We start from the raw sequence: 17,793 nt of genomic DNA on the forward strand, positions 1-17,793 counted from the left end.
TGCTGTACTGACAAATTTATGGACACATTCTGTGGATTAAAAGTCCCAGAAGATGCAACAACAGTTTGTAGATTTTAATATTCACCCTATGTTTCTGGTATCATATCTACCTATTCCACTGCCAAATTGAGGTGAAATGTGATAATTTGATGCTTTCTGGTAGAGGTTGTGCAATGTAAGATGGTGGGCAGCATAAAACAGCATTTAAGGCTGCTTGACTTGGAATTTTGAATATATACCTTCATGATAGGCCAGATAAGTTCTTCCTTGTGTTGAACTTTTGCTTTTCTTTTGTTCCTAATCACTGTTCCAGGAGCTGCTCCCATTGGTGCTGATGTTTGAATTACCTATAGCTGGAATCCTTCAACCGATCCCTGATCCCAATTCTCCTACAATTCAGCATATATCTCAGACATATAATATTTCAGTATCCTTTAAACAGCGTTCTCGGACATATGGGGCTACAGTCATCATCAGAGGATCTCAGAATAATGCTAGCTCTGTGAAGGTAACATCTTAGCTGATACTACTGTGGTTGTACTGAAGGCACAGATGGATGCAGTATCTGTTCTTGTTGCTGTGCTTGGATTTGTGTGGCTTGCAGTCCCAGTCAGTAAGAGGAAACTGCCTGTTTCTGCCCAAGAGAAAGGAGTGAATTGTTTAACATAGCCTTCTTTCAATGGTGTGCATATGCACAATGGAAACTGCAGTTTGTGCTATTCTTCAGGTCATAACCCTGCAATATCCTAGTTCCATGTGTTACCTGCACATGTTTAGAGACTGAAACTTGAGCCCGTTTCACACATCAGACTAAGTGGGTAAGATCAACATGTGTTTGAGTTGAGAGGACAGCCACCGTCTAGCAGAAAGACACAGTTTACCTCTGTGCACTAATCATGCATTCTGATGTGCTTAGGCCTCATAGTCTGTGGTCCTTAGTCCTGATCTTGCTAGGTAGCAATTGTAGCATTTTGGGCAAAGCCACGTTGGATTGCATGTGTGGACACATTGAGTCTAATGACAGACATAAGCATGGCAGGCCTGGTGACAGGCAGCTAGTCATGATCTCTGTGCCACATGTGGTATGTTCACCTAATTTATCCATTTTGGAATATTGTGGAGTACCAAAAGGATGGATCTCTTAGAGAATTTGTTATGCATTCCAACATAAGTGATTTCCTGTGTCTGTCCATAGATGTCATTCAGATGCATTTTTCACCTATTTCATTCATTTTTAATATCAGATAATCAGACTTTTTAAGGAAGCTGCTACTTTCTTAATTTAGAAACCCAATCCGTTGTGGTCAAGTACAAATTGCCACTCCCTGAATTTTAAGTTGTCTCTACCGCACTTGTAATCTACCCTTGCTTAATGCCGTTTTCAGGGTATTTAGATAGGATTTACTCCCATTTTATCCTCACACAAAATATAGCCGCTTTATGAGACTGACTGTGTGTTGGGGAGGAGATAATCTAGTATGGATTGAATAAAATAGAATATATATATTGCAGCACTGGATACACAAGCGTGCATATTAATCCTTTTGCTTTAATTGGGATAAGTCTCATTCATTTCTGTATGCAGAATATATGGGGAGCAACCTGATATAAACTTTTCTCAAACTTCTTTTAAATAGGAAGGAACAGCTATGCTCTTGGAACACCTGGCTGGTAGCTTGGCTTCTGCAATCCCCGTGAGCACACAGCTGGATATAGCAGCTCAGCATCATCTCTTTATGATGGGTCGGAACGGCAGCAACATCAAGCATATAATGCAGAGAACTGGTGCTCAGATCCATTTCCCTGATCCCAGTAACCCACAGAAGAAATCCACAGTCTACCTCCAGGGCACTATTGAGTCAGTCTGCCTTGCCAGACAGTACCTCATGGTATGTACATTAAAACTGTGGAAATTGTCAAGCAACAGCAGCAGCAACAAAACACTGCAGTCACGGGGCAATTCACTGGTACTCAAATGAATGATAAGGCTGTAGGTTTGTCAGCAGTTATGCAGTCAATAGGGATCTGCTGCTGTTTCCAGATCTGCAAGACCAGGGGTTCCCAGTTCTTGCTGGAGTGGTAAATCTGTGTCTAGACTGTCTCGCTTCAGGCTGATCTGGATTTGTGTGATTTGAATGCTCCTCCATACAAAAGGAAAATATAAAAAACTGGAATGTTAAAAACAAGGTTTGGGTTTAACCAGTTCTGTTTTTCTAGAAAAAGAGGTGCTGTAACTCACCACGAACACCTCCCTTGTTCTCTTACAGTGACAATGGCATCCACTTGAGAGGTGCCAGAACTGAGTTCCGGCTGGAAAAAAGCCCTGGGTTTAATCCTCCCTACTTCACTTATAGTTTCCTCTTGCAGAGGGATTTTTGTGCATGGAGTAGCAATCAGTCATGTGAGCCAAAACCGGGTTTGCCACCTCAGCAAGAACTTGGCATTGAGCATATGATGATTTATGTATGTGATTCCAAATACAAGTGTGTCCCATTCACAGGCTACCTTCTTAGGTGTACACAAACATAATCGGTTTGATAGGGTTAAGGGACTCCTTAATTAAATTGTGCATGATTTAACCAATGAGTTACTAACATGAAGCCAATGTTTATCTGTTTTCTAAGTAATTTAAATATGCCAATACCTCAGCACAAAGGTTTGCAAAGATCTGGTGGGAAATTCTAGCGTTAGTGGCTCAAATCAGTGACATTTGAGTTCCAGCCCAAAAACTGTTTACTTGAATTTCATGAACTATGGGTTTTGGAATTTGAGAATTATAAGTACAGGGAATTGAATTTTGAATGCCCATAGCCTAAAACAGCAATAGTGAGGGTCCAAGTTAGCAGATTTGTAAAAAAACACATCCAGTTGACAAGAACTAACATGGCCATTCTTTCTTTCAATGCTGCAAGGGAGTGCACATATAATGGGATGGTAAGTTATCTATAATATGTTGTTAATGTTGACTATCCAACTAGTAGTATTCAGTGTGGAGGAATAAATTTAATCTAGAATTATGCTTTTTAAGAAATGCTCATAGAGAACACCATAAGGGATACTGATTAGTTTCTATGTAAGAATGACAGAAAGCTTAAATTTAAAAGCCCCTTTTTAATGCTCAGAAGAGCAGCAGAGGTTTTTTGTATTTTTAAATATAGTGAACAATGATGAGCAGATAAAGTGCAAGAATGATTTTTACAAGCATGTCATGCTTATTAATTTTATTTATCTTTCTTCAGACAGTTCAGGTTTTATAAAAATATATGTATAATTAAAATGCAACAAGCCAGAAGAAGTCGAAGCATCCAAAGGAATAAAAGCCGGTTTAAAGCAATATAAAATGGGATGCCTTAAAAGGCCTTCGTGAATAAAAAATACCTTCAGTCAGCTCAGCGCTAGGCAAGCCTTTTGCAGTGAAAGGAGCTCTAGAATCTGAGTGTTGCTGCAGACATAAGTGTCTCCCCAGCTCACCTTAGATATTGGGGGCAGAGATGCAAAGAAAGGTTTCTGAGTAGGATCCCTATAAGTGGGCAGATTAAACCGTTAAAAACTGCATTTTGAATTGAGCCCAGAAATTGACAAGAAGCCAGTGCAAATGTCTGGCCAGATGAGTTCCATGCACCCTTTCCTAGTTAGTGTAGAACATGGTAAGTAGATTACTAACTGAAACTGGCCATCATCCAGTCCATTACCAATCTCAGACAGTGGTTCCTTAACCCCTGCCGTCTCACCTGCATTTAATGAGAGGAAGAAATACAGTTTGGTGACAACACTGCTTCCCAAATACCCTCTCTCAGTGGCTTCCGGTGTTAAATAAGAAAGCTTCATTGCAAAATTAAATATGTCTTAGTTTTTAGGTTCTTGTGTTTTATTTTTCATTCATTTGCAAATGCAGGAAATGTGTGAACCAATTTTAAGAATCACTTGTGAAAACGGACTGATGCTGCAATCCTGTACCTCCTTACGTAGGAGTAAGCCCCTTCAAATTCAGTGGCACTTACTTTTGAGTAGGCACTTATAGGATAATTCTCTGCTTGCCTGTTGATACTGGGTTTTGTGTTGAATCTTTCAGGGCTGCCTTCCTCTTGTGCTGATGTTTGATATGAAGGAAGAAATTGATGTAGAACCACACTTTATAACTCAGCTAATGGAACAGCTAGACGTCTTCATTAGTATTAAGCCAAAGCCAAAGCAGCCAAGCAAGGTTGGTAGAAAACATTCCCTTTTTGTAGGCAAATCAAGCCTTCCTTCTGCAGCCCAGAAATAAACCAAACTAGCTGTTCAGTCAATGGATGTATAGCACCTAAAAACAAGACCTGCTTTTTATTGAGAATTATTTCCTGCATTCGCAGAGCACCTCTGCATCCAGTTTGCCCTCTTTAAAAAAGATAATCTAATGCACTTAGCTCTGAGAAGCCAATGCTTCTAATAAACTAGGAATGTTATGGAAACTCTATCCCCTTTAACCTTGCATACATACTCAGACCCAGCTCTAGATTGCACAAGCAAGAGGGCTTACTCAGTGGCACTTGGGAAACCAGAAGCTAAGCAGGACATGGTTCCCCGCCTATTGCAATGTCTCCACCAAAGAGCCCTTGTGATGATGGGCTCTGGTGAGAGGCAAGCAAGGCTTTGACCTCTGTTGTCTATGCCTAGAACCCAGAATGTGCCCCATTGGGCCTGTTCATATTTTTCAGTAGTATCTTGCAACTTGAGACTTCACTCAGCCGTGAAACTCACTGAGTGACCGTGGGCAAGTCCCTGTCTCTCAGCCTAACCTATTTCACAGGGTTTTAAGGATGGGGAAAAAATGAGTGGGGTTATATGCGCTGCCTTAAGCTCATTTGGATATAAAGCAGGAAATAAGTACAACAAATTCCTAAACGGGTTGCAAGGCCTGCACAACATTTGCATACAGATTTGTGAAATAATGGGAAGAGGAGAAAATATATCTCTTTCACGATTTTATAGGAGAAAGCACTAAACAGGGCAATATCCATATCGAATCACCACTGGGTAATATCCATCCTATTACCTTGATTTTAACTTATACTATTAACTAATTTGTAGCTGGCTTTATTTGAACTGGGACGCAGGTGGCATTGTGGGTTAAACCACAGAGCCTAGGACTTGCCGATCAGAAGGTCGGCAGTTCAAATCCCCGCGACGGGGTGAGCTCCCATTGCTCGGTCCCTGCTCCTGCCAGCCTAGCAATTCGAAAGCACGTCAAAGTGCAAGTAGATAAATAGGTACCACTCTGGCGGGAAGGTAAACAGCGTTTACGTGTGCTGCTCTGGTTCGCCAGAAGTGGCTTAGTCATGCTGGCCCATGACCCGGAAGCTGTACGCTGGCTCCCTTGGCCAATAAAGCGAGATGAGCGCCGCAACCCCAGAGTCGGCCACGACTGGACCTAGTGGTCAGGGGTTCCTTTAACCTTTACCTTATTTGAACTGGCATAATCAGACTATCTTTTTTTGGTTTGTTATTTGTGAACAATGAAGACCCTCTTATATTCCTGGTACTGCAGTAAAGCTTTAATAATAAAGGCTTCCAATGAACATGAGCAGTGTTAGAAACTGAGATATGAAAGCTAGGGGCTAAATGGCACCTTAAGCCTAGGTTATGGGCGCAACAACGGAATGTCTAGGCATACTTTTTTATAACAAGAATACAAAGCTGAAAATGAATGAATTTCAGCTAAAATATTATGTTCATTTTTCATATGATCTAGTCCAAGGGTAGGCAAACTAAGGTCCACGGCCCGGATCTGGCCCAATCGCCTTCTAAGTCCGGCCCGCGGATGGTCCAGGAATCAGCGTGTTTTTACATGAGTAGAATGTGTGCTTTTATTTGAAATGCATATCTGGGTTATTTGTGAGGCATAGGAATTAGTTTTGTTTGTTTGTTTTCAGAATATAGTCCGGTCCCCCACAAGGTCTGAGGGACAGTGGACCGGCCCCCAGTTGAAAAAGTTTGCTGACCCCTGATCTAGTCCTTCCTTTGCCCCACCTGCCCCCCAATATTCTTAAGAGGGTGTCTTATCCAGTCTTCAGAGAATAACTGGAAGTGGGGAGGCAAAAAAAGGTCCCCCTTTCCTTCCATTCTGCAGTTTTAATCTGAAATCTTAAGCACAGTACTGCACCCAGAGCTCAGAAACAGCTCACACTAATGAAATTCCTGTCACAAAATACGCCTAGAACAATGGGAGTTTTGAATACTGAACACGAGGTTTCTAGTTCATTCTTATATTGTTTTAGAGATATAAGCAACACAAATATAGAAACCCAAGCAAGAAAGAATTGTCAGGTGTTTGTAAAAACTCCATATAGCAGACATTTTTACTAAAATTTCAGGCTGATTGTACATGATGTGAGAATGCTGTTGCACAACTAGTGCCCATTGCAATGCAGTCTGGATTGGAAGATTAAATGATGGAATAATTCCTTGAGCTCCCCACCACATGGCCAGAATTTGGTTTTCCTTAACCAGAGCTTCTGGAAGTAATGACATGGCAAAGTTAATAAGGATCTGAGCCTGTAGTGTAGCAGTTGCATTCACCATGCACTTATTCAGTTCAAACTGACAAAATATGTTGTTTACATCAATTGATCTCCAGGTCTCCTGTAGATTGTAGATTTAATTCATGTTGGTAACTGCCTCCCTCCCCCTTCAGAGACAAGTAGAAGTACCAAAGGATAAATTGTTTTCAACATGTGCAATCTTAAGTTATGTGACCAGAATTGGAAACTTTGAGCAGGGCTATGCAGAATTTCTGGTTTGTGAGTGAACCTTGGTTTGCATTAACTACATTGACACATTGCACATGTAACATTGTTAGTGTGTGGAGCGGAAACAGCCTGCGTTCATGAGGCTGGGAGTGGGGGTGGGTGCAGGATATAGGGGCTCAAAAGGCATGAACTTGAGAGGGAGAATAATCAGTAGCATACACGGTTTGCAGGCCTTCATCCTAAAACGGAAAGAAGGAAGATTTTAGCTCAGGTACAAGCAGCATTTTGGTTGTTGGCAAACCTTGCTCTGTGATCAAAGATTAGGCAGAAAAGAGGATGCTGGAAGTTGTGGACTCCATTAAGGCCGACAGGATCTCACTTTTCCTGTGTATGTAAAAATGTAGATTTTATACCAGAACTATTTAGTGTAATTCTAAGTAGTTGCAGGAGAAATGAATTTTTTACATAAACACTTGTCCCATTTTGAAAGATGATAAAACATACACATTATTTAAATAATTGTGTTTTATCTTGTAAGGGAGAAAATAAACAAGGCTCATTGTGCCATCCCTGTGTTCCACAGTTCTTCCTTTAGAAAAAGGCAAAATGTTAAGTAATCCCTACAAGTTTTGCAGACCTAACTGCCGTCTTTCTATTAATACCAGAGGATGAGTTTGGCTCGAGAGTGGGTTTGTAAACAAATTCCTCTAAATGTTGCCAGTTATCAGAATCCCTTGGAACATTTTATTGCATTTCCTTGCTTGCATGTTTTCTCCTTACAGTCTGTAATTGTGAAAAGTGTTGAGCGAAATGCCTTAAACATGTACGAGGCACGAAAATGTCTCCTGGGCCTTGAAAGCAGTGGAGTCCCCATGGCAACAAGCCCATCTGCAGTCTCGTGTCCTGTTGGCCTCTCATGTCCTGGTTTGGATATCCTGTCCTCAGCTGGGCTAGGACTTACTGGACTCGGTAAGAAGTCTACAGTACTTTACTGTACTCCGAAACTTCACACTATGAGTTGGGTTGTGGGACAAGCTGTGTGTTTTAACCATGTATTTAACTGAAGAGGGGTAATGGAAGATATTGAGGGTGGGATGTGAAATGACGGCTTTGGGGCAATGCTGTTGGCAATGAAGGAACAGCTGGGGTAAGAGACAAGGATAGGACAGAGTTGGGTGCCAATGGGATTTCTGATTAAAGTACAAGTCCATTGGTGACCAGTTTCCAAAGAGTGTTGTTGACCTTGCAGCACTAGAGTTTAAAGAGAGAGGGAAGTGCAGGGCCCCATGTCCAGGTAGCCCCAGCATCACTGAAGGGGGAAGTAGCTATCATGGGAAGTATAGGTTTATGTGGACTCCTCTTTGAAAATGTCAGTCCTCCAATGTGATATTAAAACAAAATTAATTTGAAGAATTTGATTTATTTTTTTAAAGCATTGTTTCATTAATTCTGTGCAGGCGTGTGAGGAGTAAGTTACCTGTCTTGCTTTTTTACTTTGTAGGCCTCCTTGGTCCAACAGCCTTGTCTGTCAGCACGTCCACCACACCAAATTCTCTCCTAAATGCTCTCAATAGTTCTGTTAGTCCTTTGCAGAGTCCTAGTTCAGGCACGCCCAGCCCAACATTGTGGGCATCTTCAATTGCCAATACAAGTGCTACAGGTTAGTAGGTCTAATTTGTTTGATTAAAAAAAAAACTTGAACTTTTGCATAGTGAACGGTAAAAAATGTTTTTAGAGAGAAGCATGGGATCCAAATTATGAAGAATTCCCAAGTTCCACAAAGGTTTATGGCAGAGCTTTCCCAACTTTTCATGTTGTTGACACACTTTTTAGACATACATCATTTCATGGCACAGTAATTCAATTTTGCTAGCAAACCGGAGGTTAAGTTAACCCATTTCCAGTCCCAGGAGGAGCGTGGGGAGCATTCGCACAACACACCTACACACTGCAGCCAACACACTAACGGGTCGCATCACAGTTTGGAAAGCTCTCGTTTATAGCATTAAAGTGATGTGATCAATTTTAAGTCTCTTCGTTGTAATGAACTTCTTTACAGTGGAGTATCCTAGGATAGAGCACTTCCTTTGCAGAATGTTCCAGGTTCAGTCATTGACATTTCAAGTAGTAGGACAGTGCCATAGAGAGATGCCGGCAGATGAGAAAAAGCTGTACTGGAGCAATTGCCTGGCTGTCTGTAATTGCTGCTCTATTTATTGAAGATTTTGTGCATGACTGCAATTGAGAAATGTTACTGATCTGGAATAGGGGACGCAGGTGGCGCTGTGGGTTAAAGCCTCAGCGCCTAGGGCTTGCCGATCGAAAGGTCGGCGGTTCGAATCCCTGCGGCGGGGTGCGCTCCCGCTGCTCGGTCCCAGCACCTGCCAACCTAGCAGTTCGAAAGCACCTCCGGGTGCAAGTAGATAAATAGGGACCGCTTACCAGCGGGAAGGTAAACGGCGTTTCCGTGTGCGGCTCTGGCTCTGGCTCTGGCTCTGGCTCTGGCCAGAGCAGCGATGTCACGCTGGCCACGTGACCCGGAAGTGTCTCCGGACAGCGCTGGCCCCTGGCCTCTTAAGTGAGATGGGCGCACAACCCCAGAGTCTGTCAAGACTGGCCCGTACGGGCAGGGGTACCTTTACCTTTACCTTACTGATCTGGAAGTTGTTACATTTTCTTTCAGGCTTCTCTGCTATTCCCCACCTGATGATGCCATCTACTGCCCAAGCCACTTTGACCAGTATTCTTCTATCAGGAGTGCCAAACTATAGCCAGAATACGCCATCTCCCCCTCCTGGCTTGACCCCTGTCGATATTCATGTCAATGGCATGCAAGCGGAAAACAAGAAAAGCTCAGCTTCTCTAAATGGTCATGTAAAGGTAAATTGACTTAGGCTACAATCCTAAGCATTCTTCGTTGAGAGTATGCCATTGAACTAAGTAAATATGCTTAGGATTATGCAGTCAACGCATATTGAAAATACATCTAAGTAAATTATCATTTAGACAATAAAAACCTTATGTTAAAAGCTTATGTTAAAACAGCAAGCAGAGTATAAAAAAATCTCCTGCCTTGATTAATTAGGGCACTTTGTCAATCTAATGGTTATAAACTGTAACACAGCAGGTAAATGTGGAGATTGTGGTCAAACATTAATTTATATATCTCCCTCTGTACAGGTGGGACAAATCTGAGGCTGAAAGTAAGTCTGGAGATTTGTGTGCTCCCTCTCCTCCTACAGTGAAGCTGCCAGGAAGAGGTTGGAAGCTTTAGGTTTCATTTTCATTTAAACACAGTTTAGTTGCATGTACCAACCCAGACAAACTGTGGTTAGTTATAAGGATGATTTGCTGAAACCAGTCAACTTCATAAACCATGGTTTGATGTTGGCTTGTTTCAATAAATAATAGTTTAGACTAACCACAGTTTTTCAGGATTTGGACATAAAGCTGAGTTGCTGAGTTTAAATGAAAATGAACACTTCTGATCTCCTCATTACTGTACTGAAGGAGAAGAGGAGGAGGAGCATATGAGACCAAGGCTTTTTCACTTGTTAAACCATAGTTTAACATAGCATCCAGATGCAGCCACAGAGTTGGTTATATTTTAAGTCCCATTTGAAATCAGTTCAAGCCAGCTAAAGGTCTCACTAATGTCAATAGAAATCAACCAACCAAACTTTGGGGCTTTTGTGTTAAGGAAAAGGTTTGGCTTCTAAGCTTTGCAGAGTATAATAGTGGTGTCACTTTGCCATTGCAGCTTCCTTCCTACTTGGCATCTTCAGTATCTCGAATTGTAGGGAATACATCCAAAATATGAACATTGATTTTTGAAACTCAGATTTAGTGCTGCTCATTGTTTTAAAACCTGGACTTGTTCGCCTGCAATTGTTGGGTAGGGAAAATGTAAATATTTCCCCCCTTATTTGAGTTTCTTTCTGTCTGCAATCTACCTAATTTTGTGTTCAACCACTTTGGCACAAAGATAATTTTCAACAGTGACAATCTGAACTCACAATATTGGAAGAGTGCATCAGTGGATGGCTTCTGTGGGGCATGACAAAAGTCTTCTGTGGGTTAGGGTCAGACATAAATATTCCATTCAATTAAACTATGCTTGATCTTGGGGAAAGAGTGGGTGTGCTGTTTGCTGGGAAAGGCATCTGGGTAAGCAGGGGATGACTCTAGTGGTGTCCTTGAGTGTACATATTGTACTGTCATTCCCTCCTAGGAGAGTTGCTAAAGTTCTGCTCCTTGTGACATTGCTTACGAGCCAAATCCCCTGTTCCTGACATTGTCCTGGTTTGCATTTCACTTTAAACCATAGTTAAAATAAACTGTGGTTTAATGTGAATGGACAGAATTCTAGCGCGTGCAGCCAAAATCACGGGTGCTTTGCTCCTCTCTTGCTGGGAACCAAGCTGTGCTCTGGCTTGTTGTGTCATCTGAACATGCTCTCGTCATTTATTTCTCTCTGAAACATGAATTGGAAGCCAAGGTTTGTTCCTGGCCTAATGCTTGTGGTTTGTTTGGGGGAAAGAAACCACGACCCAAGTTTGGATGACACGATAAGCCAGACCATGGCCTGTTTCCCGGCAGCAGCAGCAGCAGCAGCAGCAGCAGCAGCAGCAGGGGAGGAGTGCAGCACCCAGGATTTCAGCAGCATGCAGTAGCACACAGCTTTTTCCCATTAAACCACAGAGGTTTTGTTTTGTTTCAAACTACGGTTACTTTTCTGTGTTGTGTGAAACGTGCCATTAGGTTTTCTCATCTCCACCCGGGCATCTCTTTCATGACAGGCCCTGCTCTGTATGGGCACCCCTCTTGCCATTCATCAAAGGACTTTTGCTAGTGTAAATGCTTAAGTGTAAACTGCTCTTTTTTGTTGTTCTCAGTGGATATTTTTCAATAAAATGTTTTATAGTTTAAGATTATGACTAAACATTCTTGCGACTATTCCAGACCTCAGCTATGAAATATACTGCACTAACTGCTGCATCACTCGGTGAAAATGTATTGGGTCCAAACCACAGCGATCCATCCAGGCAGGCAAATAGTCATAGTGCCTCTGAACAAGTGACCACCAAGGCAAATGCTGGCGAAGGTATAATCAAATAAGCATTGTGCTTTCTCAGGTTGCCTTATCCTCTCAGATGGGCAGGGTTACCTCTCCTGAGAGATTCGGGATAAGCTTGTATTTTAATTGGTGATGAATCATTCTAAACACCAGCTGAGTAAATGGCAAGCTAAGCGACTAAGCAGATAGGAAGAAATTAAGAAGGAGCTGCCAGTTTCAGCAGGATTCCCAAGTCGTCGTCATGCTAAATATTGAAGAGATGCTCAAGTTCAAATAGCTGGTTGAGGGTTGCCGTTAAATCCATTGTCACTCATCTTACACATGAATTCGTCAGTAGCTTGGCTTGGAATAAAACAAGCCATGCTTCATTATAGAAATGAGCCTTGGGCTTGCATGCTTTCCCTCCCCTTAGTTGGAAAGGGAGGAGTTTTAAATCTCCTGTCCCCAGTTTATTCTAACCTGCAGTTTCCTGAACTCAAGCAAAATGAGCTCAAGAATCACGGCAGCTTTCACTTCAAACAGCAAACCATGCTTTTATATTACATATGAGCCAGACCAGTAAAAATGCTCAAATCGAGGTTTTTATATTGCACTGTAAAATTCAATTTCTTAGTTTCATGGTATGATGAATGATAGAGGTGTAGTATGGTTCACATAGCTTCTAATATTACACCTTCAAGTGTGTATATGGCTGCTATAGGTCTCTGTGTAGTGCTTTGCTGAAAAGTTTGGTAACAGAAATTCTGCACCAAGAAAATGTGAATCATTCTTTCCCTATACAAATGATATATGAGCATGCTTTGTGTTTTTATTACAAAGTTCTGCTGTGCATAGTGACTGTGTTTAACTTTTTTTTTTTTTTTTTTGAAAGCTGCAAATATCCTTCATAATAAATTGAAATGCCCAAATCTTCAGCGGAATCAATACTATAGAAGGATCTTGGTGGCTATTGAATCAGTTCCTATAGTGACAGGATTTGTGCTAGCTTTAAATCATTCCTGACAGATACATAATATACTGCTCTTTGTTCTCCATAGGTTGCAATGATGCCTTTGTGGAGGTGGGCATGCCAAGAAGTCCATCACATTCAGCCAATGCCAGTGATCTCAAGCAAATGATGAGTTCCTCCAAGCAATCCTGTGCAAAGAGGCAAACAGTAGAACTGTTGCAAGGCACCAAAAACTCTCACTTACAGTATGTCACATTCATAAATATGACTTTATAAAGTACAGGGAGGCAGTAACATATTTTACATGTTCTGGAGAAGGGCAGGTAGCTCTGCCATTAATAATGGTCTTACTCTGGAGTTAAGGCTCTGCCCTGAAGTAAGAGAGCTTCTCAAAATTCATATGGACATGGTGATCTCTTGATGACCCACGTTTGACTCTCATGATTTTTGCTTAATTGAAGTGCTACCTGTATGCTAATACTTAACAGAAAGTCTCTCAATGTTACCGCCCCCCTATTGCAGTAGAGGTTCCCTAGGGCTGAGAAAACAAGGCTTGCGCCAAGGCTACATAGTGAGTGGTGAGATTTCAGCAGGGAATTTTGTGATTTACAGGTCAATCTCATGCCCACCACACTAGTTCTCCAAAAGAAATCTGTGGGGTTCACAGCATACTTTCCACAAGACAACTCTTCAGTAACTTTTAAGGCAGGCTTTTTAATATTGTCATAGCGATGTAGTTGCGACTTCTCAATTGGATGTGGGTTATATTCCCCGCTTTGCTTAAAAGTAGGGAGCAATGTGACCAGATCAGTACACACCAATAAGTTGGCCCACACTTAAATAGCCTTTCCCACTAATCCTTGGTCTGTGAGCAGCCACATGGGCCACAGGGAACATATTCATGCACTCTTAGATCTACATACCTCCAAAGATGCTCTCTTGGGAAACGAGTGAGCCAAACTCTCTTATTCACACTTTGAATTGAGTTTTTTGGGAAATTAATGCAAATAATACTGGTGGCCGTGGAAGCTAAAGCCAACATTAGCAGACTGCTTGCTGCGTCACCTCTGAAAAAGCAAGCTTTAAATTCTGTACAAAGTTATTATTTGCATTCCAGTGCTTAAAGATGAGTACCTAATCTGTCTTGTCCCTCAAAAATGTTTTCTTTTCCTGTTGCTTTAACTGAGAACAAAACAAATGCTGTTGAGATCTCTGCACACTTTAAAAGCAAATCCTGCTCCCTAAAAGAAACCCCTCTCATCTTTACAGCACCACAGAGAGGCTGCTTTCAGATTCTGAGCTGAGTGGTTCAGAGAACCCAGTGGCTGATAAAAAGGCTCCTGGAAGTGAACGAGCAGCTGAGAGGGCAGCAGCAGCCCAGCAGAATTCTGAAAGAGCGCGCCTTGCCCCACAGTCATCATATGTGAATATGCAGGTACTGAGTATGTGGTAGCTTAAGTCCGAATTGCGGTGAAAACCAGGAAGTGGCCAGATCTGGACTCCAATTACTCTGGCTCCTTCAGCCCTTATAACTCTGTGTGTGTGTGTGTGTGTGTGTGAGAGAGAGAGAGAGAGAGAGAGAGAGAGAGAGCCTTCTTAAAATGCACACAATTAAAATTCCATCTTAAGAAGGATTCTGCCTGTCCCAGTCCACATATACCTGGTCCATAATTGCAAAAGGATGTCCCATTATGAATATGGCAGGAAAAAGCAGGCAGCCAATCTACCCCAAGGGGGTTGGAGCTCACACTGTGGTAACTTGGTGATGGAACTTGGTGACCAAAGCAAAACTCAGCATGCAGAAGTTTTTCAGTGCTCCTGCAACAGTAATCACATGGCGAAGAAGCAATTTTTAGATCAGAGAACCAAACTCCAAATACCTTGGAAAAAGAGTCTGTGTTTGAAAATAGTAGATTGGGTGAAGGTTTAGGAATAACTACAAAGCTATTTACAGCCCTAATTAGCTGGTTTTAAGTGAAAGTTTTAAGTATATCAAATGTTAATTGGACTTGCTGGCACATTGTTGTTCAGTGCTTAGTGTTCCCCCTAGACAAACTTATGGACCGTGATCAAAATCTTTGTGGCTTGGAGAGCAGAGTACTGGCATGACATTTAGTGAGAGCAGTGATTAAGCTGCCTTCTGTGTGTTTCATTTTTAGGCATTTGACTATGAACAGAAGAAGCTATTAGCAACCAAAGGTATGTGGGACAACTGTGACTTGCAGCATATATATCTGTTTGGTAGCTGAGCAATGAAAGGGTTCATGCTTCCCTCCCCTGCTGCCCTGAGATTTGGCTGGCTTGGTTGCTCAAATCGAGAAGCTGTATCGTAGACAACATGTTTTGCAATCCAAACTTCTCTGTGTATAAAAACTCTGGTTCTGCTGTTACAGTGTGGGAGAACACTGTAAACTTGAAACTTCTTGGTCCAGAATAAACTTGTCTTGGGGCAGGTGGTTGGAAAGGATGACATACTCATGTTTCATCAGGAACTTTGTTTTCAAGAAACACAGGCCTCATCTGCTACTGCACCATTTTCCTCTTGTATAATCATGCTTAGCATGCATCCCCTTTTTGCAGCAACTTGGATGGAGGGGATTGCCAACCGGCTGCGCATCCTGTAAACACAGGGGAAAGTGTTGGGGGTTCAGTGCCTTCCATATTTCTAAGCATAAGTGACCGCAGTTGGAATGGGTGCTGCGTGCATACATTAATATGCACATCTGGCTAATCCCCATATAAAATATATGTGGAGGGATCACAGAAGTCATTGGCAAGTGGGCCTCAGTCCTGTTTACCTGAAGGAGCGTCTTCACCCCTATCATCCAGCCTGGACACTGAGGTCCAGCGCCAAGGGCCTTCTGGCGGTTCCCTCGCTGCGAGAAGTGAGTTACAGGGAACCAGTGAGAGAGCCCTCCCAGCAGATGTCAAGGCAATAAGCAACTATTTTACTTTTAAAAGACTACTTTAAAGAAGTTTTTAATGTCTGACGCTGTATTGTTTTTAATATCCGGTTGGAAGCCACCCAGAGTGGCTGGGGAAACCCAGCCAGATGGGTGTGGTATAATAATAAATTGTTGTTGTTGTTGTTGTTGTTATCATCAAAACAGCGTTCCATCATGGAGGGCTTGGGGCCCATCTCAGTTCTCCATTTCCCTTTTCCAAATAGCCTCCCTCTTTCTTCTGGCATATATGCCAGAACCTCTCTATAAGGAATGAGATGTGATCGAAGATGGAAATTGGAGCTTTAGGGCCATATAGATCTAAAAGACTTAAGAAACAGAATTTGAGCTCCACTTCTAAATACAGAGGCCTGCTGGCAAGAAAAAAGAACACTATGGTGATAAGGCTTCCTCGAGAGTTGGTGCTGAAAATAAAGGACTGTCAAGAAGACCGGCAGAGAGAGACTAAGAGAGAGCTAAATGCCTCAGGCGTTTGGGACACAGGCTAGAATAGCTGTACTGACATTGGTTTTATAGACCACAACCGGGGAAGGGAGGGGAGGGACTTGGGAATCCAAAGGGTGTTTAAATATAATTTGTTCAGATCTTATACATATGTTTATTCTGTGTAACCTTTATGGAAGGTGGAAAAATCGCGGAAGGGAGATTTGGGTCGACTTTAGGAATAAGGTTTAAAATTAATTCAAAAGTGGTTTTTCTTTCCAGATTAAATAGATACAAGATTTTAAATAAGTATTTGCTGAATGGACAAAAATGAAGTTATAATACAGAAGGAGGAGGTGTGAGGAGGTCGGGGAAATAAGGTTTAAGAAAGAAAGGATTGAAATTATACTTGTTTGTTTGTTTGTGTATGTTTAAAAAATAAAAAAAATATAAGGAATGAGATGTGCATGCATGTATGTACAAATGCCTGCAGCACACATTACTATATCTAAGATACTTAGCTTGTATGTGTTATTGGAGCTCCATGGTTTCTCCTCATACATACAGAATCGTAAATCCCTACAAGATTGGAGGTCATCACACCATCTCAGTATATGTGGAGGGAAGCAAAGGTTAAGAGCAACCTGTTTTGGCCGAAAGACGCAATTTTTATCCAAAAGCATACAGGGTTCATGCTTATGGGTATGCTTTCTTTTGTTTTCTTTAAGCTATGTTAAAGAAGCCAGTTGTTACGGAGGTGAGGACACCGACAAACACCTGGAGCGGGCTTGGCTTCTCCAAATCAATGCCAGCCGAAACAATCAAGGAATTGAGAAGAGCTAACCACGTGTCTTATAAACCATCCATGTCGACAACTTATGAGGTATGCAAAACTGCAAGTATGAGTTTTGCTATGTGTGCAAGAAATTGGGGCCACTCACCTGAATTTTGAACATATGTACCAATTTGCAGCGAACTTGAAGCTCCAAGATCTTAAGAAGCTGCAACGCGGCATGTTCTTTGACTTCTCTAGGTTTAACTCTTCATTGATTTATGGAGTCTCTGTTAATTTTATTGAGTTTTAAAAACAGGTTCAGCATAGTCTGTACATCAAGCAAAGAACTAGAGAAATGTGGTCCTGTAGATGTTAAAAGGGTAAAAATAGTCACACGGGATCAGTCCAAGGCTGTAGCTCTGTGGCAGATTCCCCAGTGTAGTCGGTGGTGATCACCTGTGTTTTTTTGTACAAGTGTCTGCAAAGCAAAAGTATTTTCATTTCTAGCTTGAATGAATAATCATAATGGCCTGTTTTCTAGAATGCAGCCACAACTAATTGGAGGCTGCATAAGGACTTAAAACTTGTCTTTGTGGCTTTCACAATAAGACACATGGGATAATTACTGAAGGTTCAAGGCCTATGAAATCTAAAGTGGAAAAAGCCGGGGGGGGGGGGAGAGATTCTGCCTGTTGGCAACTGCATCCCAGCATGGACATGGTTCATGCCACGAGGTTAAGTTACATGGCAAGTGCAATGCAGATTCCCACAATGAATCGTTTTGCAGTGGCTTCTAGATGAAGGAGAGGAGATTGTAGTGTCATGATCTACTGTGGCTTCCTGGTAGCAGAGCTGTGGTACTCTTGGTTGACAAGGAG

The 17,793-nt window shown here is 41.9% G+C and overlaps 1 protein-coding gene across 1 annotated transcript in view; it reads left to right on the top strand.

Annotated features, from left to right (window-relative positions):
- BICC1 (BicC family RNA binding protein 1) overlaps positions 1-17,793 on the top strand; it is a gene marked incomplete at its 5' end in the record, with an annotated part of 112,477 nt that overhangs the window by 84,644 nt on the left and 10,040 nt on the right. Inside the window, 11 exons of the mRNA XM_079975582.1 lie at positions 314-508; positions 1,638-1,889; positions 4,073-4,204; positions 7,511-7,697; positions 8,230-8,388; positions 9,412-9,608; positions 11,691-11,832; positions 12,843-12,999; positions 14,024-14,189; positions 14,914-14,953; positions 16,869-17,023. Coding sequence (XP_079831708.1) covers positions 314-508; positions 1,638-1,889; positions 4,073-4,204; positions 7,511-7,697; positions 8,230-8,388; positions 9,412-9,608; positions 11,691-11,832; positions 12,843-12,999; positions 14,024-14,189; positions 14,914-14,953; positions 16,869-17,023 — 1,782 coding nt within the window. The remainder of the gene's footprint in view (positions 1-313; positions 509-1,637; positions 1,890-4,072; positions 4,205-7,510; positions 7,698-8,229; positions 8,389-9,411; positions 9,609-11,690; positions 11,833-12,842; positions 13,000-14,023; positions 14,190-14,913; positions 14,954-16,868; positions 17,024-17,793) is intronic.

Source organism: Podarcis cretensis, assembly GCF_951804945.1.
Source record: "Podarcis cretensis genome assembly, chromosome: 5".
In the NCBI taxonomy this organism is placed as follows: Eukaryota; Metazoa; Chordata; class Lepidosauria; order Squamata; family Lacertidae; genus Podarcis; species Podarcis cretensis.